The sequence below is a fragment of the Euleptes europaea genome, chromosome 20 (assembly GCF_029931775.1).
Source record: "Euleptes europaea isolate rEulEur1 chromosome 20, rEulEur1.hap1, whole genome shotgun sequence".
NCBI classification, from domain to species: domain Eukaryota; kingdom Metazoa; phylum Chordata; class Lepidosauria; order Squamata; family Sphaerodactylidae; genus Euleptes; species Euleptes europaea.
The window spans coordinates 10,722,780-10,735,271 of record NC_079331.1 but is presented as its reverse complement, the minus strand read 5'-3'; the positions used below and the strand labels follow the sequence as shown (position 1 = coordinate 10,735,271).

Sequence of the window (12,492 nt, the reverse complement as noted above, 5' to 3'; positions counted from 1 at the left end):
TTCATTTAATTTTGTTTAATGAATAGGCTTTTGGCAAATCAACATCTTGTATTGTAAAGTGCCCAGACAGAAACCAGCATTTTTGGAAGATCTTTGTGGGAAGCACATTTTTAGTAGAGAAAAATACATTATGAAAATTAATAAATATTTAATTTTGAAAAAAGCATCCTGATCATGGCTATTCCTTATTATAATAAAAACCAGCAAAAGGTTTATTGTGTTTATTGTGGCAGAGGCAGTCCTGCCAATTTCCCAATGCCCCAAATCGTTCTGTTAAAAAGAAAAATTGGCATACTTTTAGGCCTCGAGGAATACCATAGCTCCACCGCCTGGGTTAGTAGCAAACAGATTGTTTTCTTCCAGCGCTAACCTTTGGTCGCCGTGCTTGTAGTAAGCCTCTTTCACATTTGCTAGGAACCTCTCCAGCTTGTCTGCAGGAACCATCGACACAATGCAGCCCCCCCATCCTGCACCCGTGAGACGTGACCCAACTGCTCCAAATTGCCTGGAAGAACCAAAAGCAAGAAAACAGATGTTTTGGGGAACCGTAAATTTAAAAAAAAGAGAACATGCATTATATGCAACTCATCTATGGAACACTGAACACTGGGCATTAACGGGTTAGACTTCCTCTAATTTTCTGGAGCTTAAAGGAATCAGTAGCTGGTGGTGAAGGATTTGGCTTAAGCAAGGTGTGTGTGTGTGTGTGTGTGCCATCAAGTCACAGCCAACTTACAGCGACTCCTCCTGGGCCAACACAGTGGCCAACCAGGTGCCTCTAGGAAGCACACAAACAAGACAACTGCAGCAGCACCATCCTGCCTGTGTTCCACAGCACCTAATATATTTGGCATGCTCCACTTTTCCTGGAGAGAACAGGTATGCACCACGACTAATATCCATTTTAACTAGAAGCCAAGAATACTCCCTCTCCTCCATGAACATGTCCACTCTCTCTTAAAGTCTTCCAAGTTGGCAGGCCATCCTGGGGCACGGAGTTCCACAATTTAACTATGCAGCAACACTGCTAATTTACTTACTCAGTTACGAATAAAGCCAAACGCTTTAGCCGCCAGGTATTAAAAAATACACAAGTGTAGAAGGCAAAGGGTTATTTGCACTACATTCCCCCCCGATATTTTATTTTTTACTTCTTTTTTAAAAATCAGTTGTTCATCCTTTTTTCAAATAAATTCATCTTCCCAAGGCACCTGCTTTAAGGTTAAGGGGAGTAGAAAGCAAGCAGGGGAAAGAAGCAGTTTGTTAGCAGCATTCGTTCAGTAAAGATCCTTCCGTTTTTTTTCTGCTCAGCTGGTAGTCATAAGAGAAATTTCCATATCTGGTCAAGACCAGATGCTGAACAGCTCTGCTCATCAAGAAGAAACACTTCATTGCTGTCAGAGATTCGCCAGCTCGCTCCATTCACAGCAATAGTTTTTTTTTGGGGGGGGGGATCCTGTGACACCCACTCAAGTAATTCACTGTGACTTTAACTCAGGCGTGTTCTCATTCATCTTTCTCATCTCCCAACACCCCCCAAAAAAGCCATTTAATGTATGCAGTTGCTGCCCCCCCCGTTACCACAACGTGCCAGTGTTTTTGCCCGTCGGCATTCTGCACCAGTGACATGCAATAAAAAGAGCCCCGCTGGGGGAAATCTTCCCCATCGTACCCAGGAGAAATTGCATAAATAAAATATCTCCTGAATGAGATAAGGCTGAAACAAATTGACAAGCAGTCGGTCACATACCAGACACTTCCCGTCATAAATATTTTAAACTAGGTTTTATATTGGGGGAATTTAGGAAACAAAAAACTGGGGCAGATGTCTAGATGCATCCTTCAGGGTTTTATTACGGCTGCCAGAACTGAGCGCGCTTTTATTTCAATGGGCCCTTTAATATGCGTTTTCATCTCGGCGCTTACCTGCCTCCATTATTTTCTGTTTTGTTCAACCAGCATCTTGAACGGCTTACACAGTTATGGCCAATTTTCGTTTTCATCCAGTCTATACAAACTTCCACAAAACAAGGCACTGGCTTGCCCTTTTAGCCAATTTCAGGCCGCAAGCCAAACCGCTATAGAGCTGTCCTGCCTAACAAATTATATGAGGGTGGATTCATAGGAATCTTTCCTGCCACTTCATTAGCAGAAATGTATAGGAACTGGGATTCGGGAAAGGATCATTGTGAGTTAGGATCATGGGTTACAGAAGCAGTATCCTCACCTCACAGGGTTGCCAACCTCCAGGTGGCACCCGGAGATCTCCCGCTATTACAATCAATCTCCAGGATAACCAAGATCAGTTCCCCTGGAGAAAATGGCTGCTTTGGAGGATGGACTCGATGGCATTATACCCTGCTCAGGTCCCTCCCCTCCCCAAACCCTGCCCTCCCTAGGCTCTGCCCCCAAAATCTCCAGGTTTTTCCCAACCCAGAGCTGGCAACCCTATCCCTTCAGCAGGTCTGATGAACACAGATCAGCCTTCAGTGTTGATTTGTGTGGGTTGTACTCTTCCATAATTCTCCCATACCCTTTTATACGAATCTCTATCGCAACATTCAAAACAGGCAGCTTGTGGTGTGGTTAAAAACTGTTGTTTGAAGCCCAAACAGTCTCATAAGCCATCAGATACCCTGAAGGTCCCACCAGCCTAAAAGCCTTTCCAAGATCTTCACTAGCTACTTGAGTTCCCTGATTTAATTTCCTACATGATCCTATTAATTGACCTTGTGCTTTAACTGTCATACACAGAGTCCAAAATTGGTACAATATTCTTTTCCATATGAGCTGGTGCTTCTCAAACTTGAATCTTACCAAATCCTCTATGCACTAGTACAATAACTGTTTAGGTATTCCCCAAAATGGCATTTTTTCTTAGCTTGTAACAAGCCACAATGCACATTTCAGGAAAGTGGGGATGAAGGGAAAATTATCCTGACACCAAAGACTCTGGTAGATCGTAAAATCACATGGTGGATTTAGCCTTGAGCATCCTGACCCTGTTTTGGCCAAACAGGTGGTGGCCTTTGACCACTATAAAAGCTTCCAGGTGAGGTGTGTTTGCTGGTCTTGAGCAGCTTAGAGATTCCAGGCGGCAGAGCTCTTAAGCAGGGAGATACGAAGAAGAAAGGAAGATGAGGCTGCAGCATTAGCAAGGCAGGAAAGGTAAGACATAAGGTAGATTTTTCTTGTAGCAGAGAAGTGAGTGCCTTTGAGGGTTCATTGAAGAAGAACTGCTTTGGGGGAGATGTGGGTGATTCCCAAGGTAAGGAGGTACTATTTAACTCAAACCCCCTGTTCTTAGACAGAGGTCTTGGACAATAAAACTTAAATAAGACCCATATCTAAAAACACCTCCCTTCGGCTCTTCTCTTCCGCCTCTAAAAAAATAGCAACAAAATAGGTACATTGAGGGTCATAGTCCCCTAAGAGGAGTTGAACCTCTTGCTCTAAAGAGGCTCGAGAAAAGGTGGACCATTTATCAAAATATGGCGTAAGTTGGGACACTTACGGGTACTGCAAAAGGTTATGTACCAAGGAGTCCCCTGACCGAAGAGGGCAGGGACATAGCCGGTCTGAAAAAGGGGGAATTAAATCTTGAGCGCGTAAAAGTTCTACATAACTTTAGACTAACCAGAGAATCCAAATAGGAAGGAAGATTACCCTTCGAGAACAGGCCCAGGGCAAGCGGAGAACATGTCCTCCGAGTATCAAAACGAGTGTTATCTCTAGCACAGATCAACTTGGCCCCATGTTTTTTACATTGATCTACAGAAAAAGAGAAAAGGTCCTCCACCTTCTGATTTACAAGTGATAGTTTCTATTCAAAAAGCAGGAGGCAGGGCAGGGAGCCTTAAAAGAGACTCTGAGGGTTAAGCTTACCAAACTACCCAGGCACAAGCTTCTATTGATCAAAGACCAAAACTCATAAGGAAGGGTTGAGGATGAAATGCACCTGGGGAGTCATCCAATTGCTGGAAGGAAGTAAAGAGGTATTTAATTAAAGGAGAATTGATTTGGGGCTGATATGGATTCAAATTTCTTACCGCTTATGAAATGAGTGGTATGCGTACAATCACATGGAGGCTGAACTACATTTGGTCTGGTGGCTGTTTTTTCTGCTTGATGAGATATTACCTTATGGTTATAATTAGGGTTGCCAGCTCTGGGTTGGGAAATACCTGGAGATTTTTGGGGCGGAGCCTGAGAAGGGCTGGGTTTGGGGAGGGAAGAGACTTCAATTCTATAGAGTCCAATTGCCAAAGTGGCCATTTTCTCCAGGGGAACTGATCTCTATCGGCTGGAGATCAGTTGTAATAACAGGAGATCTCCAGCTAGTACCTGGAGGTTGGCAACCCTAGTTATAACAGGGTTAATATTGCAGTTGTTGTGACCGGGGTATTGTCTTCTAGTTTGGTACTACTGGGCTCTATTGCTAGTCGAGAACTTGGTGTTATCTTAGGGTGAGGGAGGTGGTATCTTCTCACTAGGTCTATGGGTGGTGGTGTTGTGTAGTTTATGGTTACCCAGTGCATTGGTTATAATAATGGTTAGCCAGATGCCTCTGGGAAGTTCATAACCAGGTCATGAGGGGCATGGCATCCTTCCAGTTTTTGTCCCTAGCAGCTGGTATTGAGAGAGAGGGAGAGAACTGTGCAATAATTCTATCCCTCAGGTGAGCAAGGTGTTCACTATGGAATCTGTCTCCTGATCCTCCAGCTCTGCTTGACAGGGTGGGTGAGACTATTAGCACGCATTCTCAGGGGGGAGGGACTGTGGCTCAGTGTTAGAGCATCGGCTTGGCATGCAGAAGGTCCCAGGTTCCCTCCCCGGCATCTCCAGTTACAGGGAGTGCGCAAGTAGGTGTTGTGAAAGACCTTCGCCTGAGAACCTGGAGAGCCACTGCCGGTCTGAGAAGACAATACTGAGTTTGATGGACCAAGGGTCTGATTCAGTATAAGGCAGCTTCATGGGGATAGGCCATGGCTCAGTGGTAGAGCATTGGCATGTAGAAGGTCCCAGGTTCAATCCCCGGTATCTCCAGTTAAAGGGACTAGGGAAGTAGGTGATGTGAAAGACCTCTGCCTGAGACCCTGGAGAGCCGCTGCTGGTCAGAGTAGACAATACTGACTTTGATGGTCCAAGGGTCTGATTCAGTGTACGGCAGCTTCATGTGTTCAAACACCGGCTCACAGTATGCAAACTATTGCTCTAAGCAGAAACACAGCCCTGCTACTAAGCAGGATGCTGACTACCAGGCACTGTTTACAAAAAGTGAGTGACATTTTAATATACAAGCAGTATGTGACTTAAAAGGAGCCCCAAGGCACAGAGTGGTAAGCGGCAGTACTGCAGTCAAGCTCTGCTCACAACCTAAGTTCGATCCCAACAGAAGTCGGTTTCAGGTAGCCGGCTCAAGGTTAACTCAGCCTTCCGTCCTTCCGAGGTCGGTAAAATGAGTACCCAGCTTGCTGGGGGTAAAGGGAAGATGTCTGGGGAAGGCACTGGCAAACCACCCAGTAAACAAAGTCTGCCTAGTAAACGTCGGGATGTGACGTCACCCCATGGATCAGGAATGACCTGGTGCTTGCACAAGGGACCTTTACTTTTTACCCGACTTAAAACACTCTTGCTGCATTTGAACCCCATTGGCTGGGGTCCTTCTCCAATACAAAGGTGCAGCAAGCGTCTTTCCCTATGTGCTGGTCTGTGGCTTGACTGCAGATGCTTGCGGCGTTCCATTCATGCACCGGCTGCATGCTCATCAATACCTCCTAGAAGTTTAGCTCATTCGAGTCTTACGAACTGGCTAAGGCGGTCTGAACTGCAGTGTCTGAACTGCAGACTCGACACGGACGTATCGAGTATCCCTGGAGAGACTGAAATGATTATCTCTCTTCCCCATCATTACTAGCTCTTCACATCTGGAACCCTCTGGGCCCCACGCTCTTACAACAGATCCGAAGAGGCAGTAATAGCACCAAACCACTACAGCTCCCTGCCAAGCCATAGCCAGGACAACCATACTGTATGGCCATACTGAAGTAATTTTAATTTCTTCCGAGAGCTTTGCGCTGATATACCAGCCTGGAACGGTTGTTATCAACTAGATGCAAGCAGTTACACATGAAAAATTAGGAGACTGCAGTATTGGAGGAAGGCAAACTGCAGATACCGTAGGGTTCACTGTATTTTCTTTATTAACTAACTTTCCCTGTTCCAAGTGCCCCTAGAAACAGCAGCTGGTTGCTTCAGAGAACCAGCGTTCAGCAAAAGAAGTATTTGGAGACCTGTCTGGGAGGATGAAGAGCCCCGGGGCGCAGAGAGCTAAGCTGCAGTACTGCAGTCCAAGCTCTGCTCACAACCTGAGTTTGATCCCAACGGAAGTTGGTTTCAGGTAGCCGGCTCACCTTCCATCCTTCCGAGGTCGGTGAAATGAGCACCCAGCTTGCTGGGGGTAAAGGGAAGACAACTGGGGAAGGCACTGGCAAGCCACCCCGCAAACAAAGTCTGCCTTGGAAATGTCAGGATGTAACATCACCCCATGGGTCAGGAATGGCCCGGTGCTTGCACAGGGGACCTTTACCTTTTACCTAACCTGGAAGGATGAGATTGAATGGTCTCCAGGGAAAGGGCTTGGTCTTACTATTTATTTGAACAGCATCTAACACTGATATGTCTTGAGGTAGTTAATAAAGGCATGTTTTGGATATGAAAACGTGCCCCTTAGAGCACTAGGGAACTGCATTTGGGATGGTATTTTAGGCTGCTGAAGGAGGGAGAGGCGAGGAAGTTGTGCTACGCAGGCGGAAATACTTCCATTGGTGGAAACGCTGTGGTGGATCCAACGCGAGACTTTGATCCCAGAAGTTATATGCAGGCCTCCTGAGGCAGTAATCCTCTGAGAGTGCAAGAACTCTGACCTACAAATGATGCTCTTCCCCCAGCCTGCAAGGGCCTCCCAGCTGATTTCAGTTGTGGGTCCAGCTCTGTGCAAAGTGTGACTCGAAGCCTTGCAAGCAAGAAAAGCTTTTGCATCACCCAAAACTCCGTCTTGTCGTTTGCACTGGCTTCAATCTATCCTTCTGTACACTGCAGAAATACAGGCCCACCAAACTGGGCAGTTTTTATACGGTTCCTTCAGGAAAAGTCTACATCTCAGAATATCAGTTGCTAAGACCCACCGTCTGCTGCAGGCCAAGCAGATATTAAGACACAGGGGTGCCTATCAACTCAATAGTAAAAAATTATGGGTCAGTTCTTGGACCACATCCCTATTTCCAACACAATCCCGCTCCAAAATCTATACTTGTTGCTTCTAAGTGCCACACTCCACTGCAGACCTGCTCCAAAATCTATACTTGATGCTTCTAAATGAAGGGGGGGGGGGATATCTAATTTTCCTACCAAGACTGACACGTTTAAGTCTAGAGTTCTGCAAAGCAGAATTTCTATAATCTATTTTGGTTGCATCAATGAGGGCTGCTTGCTGCTTAATTTAGATTTTTTAAAAAAATTCACGTGGTTCTAATTAGACGCTGGAGAGGTCGGTGGTTTAGATTTCAAGCTGGATCAATGACTGGCAGGTTATGAAATTGTTTCCTCTCTTAAGATTTCTTATTTTAATAGGTTGCTTTTGAGTTAAGGATTTAACTCCTTGTCAGACCTCACCACCCCCTGCTGGTGCAAAAAGTAATTAACGTTGGACAATCAAGCAGAGTTAACACCTTCGAAGCCTACGGAAGTGAGCGGGCTTAGAAGGGTGTCAACTCTGCTTGGGATGGCATAGTGCAGGTAAAGCAACTGTATCATCAAATGCTTGAGGTGGAAGGAGTGGAGAGAAGTCAGTGTAATGCCAAAGAACACAGCAGAGATGAGAACATAAGAAAGGCCAAGCTGCATCAGACCAAGGACCATCAAGTCCAGCAGTCTGTTCACACAGTGGCCAACCAGGTGCCTCTAGGAAAGCAGTTAAGGGGAGACATGATAGACGGTCTATAAAATTATGCCTGGTATGGATAGAGTGGACAGGGAGAACCCTTTCTCCGTCTCTCTGCTGAAGCTGGAGGGTGACACATTCAAAACAGATAAAAGGAAGTATTGCTTCACACAATGCACAGTTAAATCCCTGCCCCAGGATGGAGTGACGGCTGCCAACTTGGAAGGCTTTAAGAGAGAAGTGGACATGTTCATGGAGGAGAGGGCTATACATGGCTACTAGTAAAACTGGATACTAGTCATGATGCATACCCATTCTTTCCAGGATCAGAGGAGCATGCCCATTATATTAGGTGCTGTGGGACACAGGCAGGATGGTGCTGCTGCAGTCGTCTTGTTTGTGGGCTTGTGAATCATGCAGAGATGTAACAGGCATTCTCCTTTCTGGGGCCTTTTAATTGTTTTTCTCACATTAGTTGCTCTGGTTGCCACACACCAGTTTGATTGAGAAACAGCCCGAGAATGGCTGCGATGAACATTATTACAATGTCAGTTGGAAATCATCTGACCACATAATGTCTCCCTAGGACACGAGGCTGGTTGGTGGTAACAGACAGGAATAAAATACTTTCATTTTTTTAAAAGGCCACAATCGCCTTTCCTTCTCCCCCCCTCCCCACCTTCTCTGCAATTCAAACCACATTCTCAAGAAGTGAGTTTGTTCTAGGGCTCATCAGACTTACCGACAGATGTCCGCCAGCTGATTCAGTTCAGGACAGCTGCATTCATAGAGGTCCCTGCAGCTGACATGGCTTTGGTTCATCAAACCCCCCAGCAACTGGATGGCATCCGCGGGGGCCTCCGTGCAGATCTTCTTAAACTCTAGAACTCTGGCAGCTTCACTGTACACATGCTTAGCACGCTGGTACAATTTAAAGATGGTCACTGAATAAGAAAAAGAAAATATTAATGTAAGAAAAAATGGAACCTTATGTGATTTATTGTTGTCAGATGTGGTCTTGCGGCTTCCAGAGAAAACTGGCAAGAAGGATGATTCAAGTATCTTGATATCTAGCTTTTCTTTCTTTCTTAGAAGGTATACGAAACATGCACATGTCAATTCAGGGAGATGTGCCATACTCTTTGATAACTTAGCCATTTGTGTCGACGATCCCTTTGACCCAGTGGCTTCCCATCTCCTTTCCATGTGGACTGTCTCCCCTCACACCTTGGTACGCTCACCTGCTCTCTGGTCTCTTTGCAGAACCCTCTCTGGGCCAACTAATACGTTGGTGGACATGTAACCTCCATAAGAACTGTGGCTCAGTGGTAGAGCATCTGCATGGCATGCAGAAGGTCCCAGGTTCAATCCCCCTGCATCTCCAGTTAAAGGGACCCTAGGTCTATCAAAATCAGTATTGTCTACTCAGACCGGCAGCGGCTCTCCAGGGTCTCAGGCGGAGGTCTTTCACATCACCTATTTGCCTGGCCCCTTTAACTAGAGATGCCGGGGGATTGAAGCTGGGACCTTCTGCATGCCGAGCAGATGCTCTACTACTGTGCCACCGCTCCTCCCCATCTTTTTGACAGAAACAGAATATTTCTGTTCAGCAGGAAGAATTGACACATCTAAGGCCTTCATCCTGTCCACCAGGGGACCCAAAGTAGGGCGCAGACAGATCTTATTCAAGACAGTTTTGTTGTTCTTGTAGAGATCTTGGATGCTGACCGTGATGCAAATCACATCCTTCACGAAAAATCGTACACGTGCACACTTGGTGGCGATTCTTATTGTGGAAAGATCCTGTCCAACCTAGCTGGCTTAAAGTGGAGTCACTCGACTTCGAAAGGGTTAGTTTAACACACACCATCTGGGAAACCGGAGCGAATGGGAGGGGAAGGAAGTCTTGCAATGAATGAACAAAACAGTATCTCTACAGAGGTGCCAGCATTTTTATTTGGCTTGATATGAAACGTAATTAATGTTAACGAGCATGGACCCAATAGGGCAATTGCTTAAATACATCATGGTTGTTGGAACAGGATTAAAACCCATCAAAAGGGGCGGGGGGAGTGGAAATGACCCTCCTGGGAAGGGTCACCGAAACAATGTTTAGAGGTTGCACAATTACCCATTTCCCAAATCCATTCAGGAGTACATTTTGTCCTTAAGTGGAAGAATTGGCCTAGGCAACTTTGGTACTGCACAGTGCACAATGTCAACTCTAAATGTCTGAGCATGTGTGAGTGTACATGTGTGGTGTGTGTGTGTGTAGTTTACAGAGGTAGGCATACAAAACTAAGTTCCCCTATGGCCGAATTCTCCTCCTGGACCCTCCCTCCCCCCTTGATGGCGTCATTTTATAGCAGGGGCCATTTTCTGAAAATGTGCATTTGTTTAAAGGCATATCTGAAGTTGCGTGAGAGTTTGCCATCGCTGGCGCTCTCTTGTAAATCACCAATTGAACAGTAGTAACCCAAAGAATGAGCTGAAAACATGTCTGGTTCCCATTTGGAGGCCGGCGTTCTTGCCAAGGGCTGCGATTGATTCAGAGACCACCCTTCGGTTGAAGCGCTGCTTTGCCAGCCAGATTACCTTCGAGCCCTTCGCGGTTCTCTCGAGCTCGTAGCGTTCCGCACTGGCATGCGGGGCGGTCGTTGTGCTCCTGACCGCCGGCCAGACGCTTGGAGCGACCTGGTCGCGGCGACGTTCTGCCGTGTCGGAGAAAGCTCTGCAACCTTCTGCAGTTGGTGTTGCCTCTAATCTAGTGTAATCCTTTCAGAATCAATTATCGTATCCCAAACGACAAATACCAGGGTTGTGTTGAATTTGTTGCTGTTTTTTTCTGCAGACTCCCTTGTTTACCCAGGAAATATGAGTTAAGAAACGACGGCTTGGATCGTACGCCTTCACTGCACATGTGCTTCGGCTGGCCTCCACTGTGGAGCATGTTTCCTCTGGCGCTAGGAACTGCTGCTTGCACAAGACAAATGTCTTTTAAGGAACCCCAAATGTCGAGCATGAAGAACATGCCCCACAGTTAGAGGACAGCCTCCACAATGAATGGCTGGATAAAAGCACATACGGGACAAAGTTATCATATTAAAGCTGGCGTCTTTAGAGCGCTGTTTTCCTCCTAGTTGAGCTGGTAATACTGGAGGGAAGGCAGCATGGTGTAGCCCGAACTCGTCAGATCACGGAAGCTAAGCAGGGTCAACCCTGGTTAGAATTTGGATGGGAGACCACCAAAGAAGTCCAGGGTCACTGCTGGTCTGAGTAGACAATACTTACTTTGATGGACCAAGGGTCTGACTCAGTATAAGGCAACTTCATGTAGAACCATAGAGTTGGAAGGGACCACCAGGGTCATTAAGTCCAACCCCCTGCACAATGCAGGAAATTCACAACTACCTCCCCCCCATACACCCCTAGTGACCAGAAGATGGCCAAGATGCCCTCCCTCTCATCATCTGCTTAAGGTTATAGAATCAGCATAGCTGACAGATGGCCATCTAACCTTTTCTTAAAAACCTCCAGGGAAGGAGAGCTCACCACCTCCCGAGGAAGCCTGTTCCACTGAGGAACCGCTCTAACTGTTAGAAAATTCTTCCTGATGTCTAGATGGAAACTCTTTTGATTAGGACTCTTTGCATGTGTTCATGTGTATGTGTTCATGTGAGGCAAGTCTGCCATTCATCAGCATTTCTCCCAGAAATATTAAGGTAGGAAGGTTATGGGGCTAGATCTCACTTTATGTGTGGAAATCTTCCCTTCACCTAACAGCTTTACATGGAGATGTAGAGATCCTGATATTTTAGTTGCCTTTAAAATAAAATAAAACCCCTCATCTTTCTGAATGCAAATGAGTCCTAATTTCCAGAGCATATACTTCTCCCCCTCCCTAAATGGCACCGGGATCTTGTTCTAAATTAGTCTCTTTGCCAGAACTACAAAGCTTTTAAGGTATCCTCCTGCCACAAAATGAGTCATCGCTCTTGTAGAGAATCCCACGGATTCAAAACGGACCACTCCCATAAAAGCTTACCCATCATGCGGAGGACACAATCTGACCTTCTGAAAATAAAGCATGCAGAGCTAACTTTGGGGGCTCCTTTTGAAATACTAACGCCAAGAGAATAGTGCTTTCCATTCTAAGATTAGAGCACTAATTGTTGTTTTTTAAAAAACCAGACCCTTAGATGGCACACTGGCACACTGGCTTTGCATTTCTGCCTTACAAGATAAAGCTACCTTTTATGGTCTCGTGTCACTGAAGAAGAAGAGTTGGTTTTTATAAGCCGACTTTCTGTACCACTTAAGGGAGACTCAAACTGGCTTACAGTCGCCTTCCCTTCCCCTCCCCACAACAGACACCCTGTGAGGTAGGTGGGGCTGAGAGAGCTGTGACTAGCCCAAGAGCAACCAGCTGGCTTCGTGGGTAGGAGTGGGGAAACCAATCCTGTTCACCAGATTAGCCTCCACCGCTCATGAGGAGGAGTGGGGAACCGAACCCAGTTCTCCAGATTGGAGTCCACCACTCCAAACTACCG

The 12,492-nt window shown here is 46.2% G+C and overlaps 1 protein-coding gene across 1 annotated transcript in view; it reads right to left on the bottom strand.

Moving 5' to 3' along the window:
* Window positions 1–297: 297 nt before the first annotated feature.
* Window positions 298–12,492, bottom strand: part of GALK2 (galactokinase 2) — a 55,828-nt gene continuing 43,633 nt past the window's right edge. The window contains exons 9-10 of the mRNA XM_056865916.1: window positions 8,685–8,886; window positions 298–505 (exon numbers count right to left, since the gene is read on the bottom strand). Of these exons, the coding sequence (XP_056721894.1) occupies window positions 298–505; window positions 8,685–8,886 (410 nt within the window). The remainder of the gene's footprint in view (window positions 506–8,684; window positions 8,887–12,492) is intronic.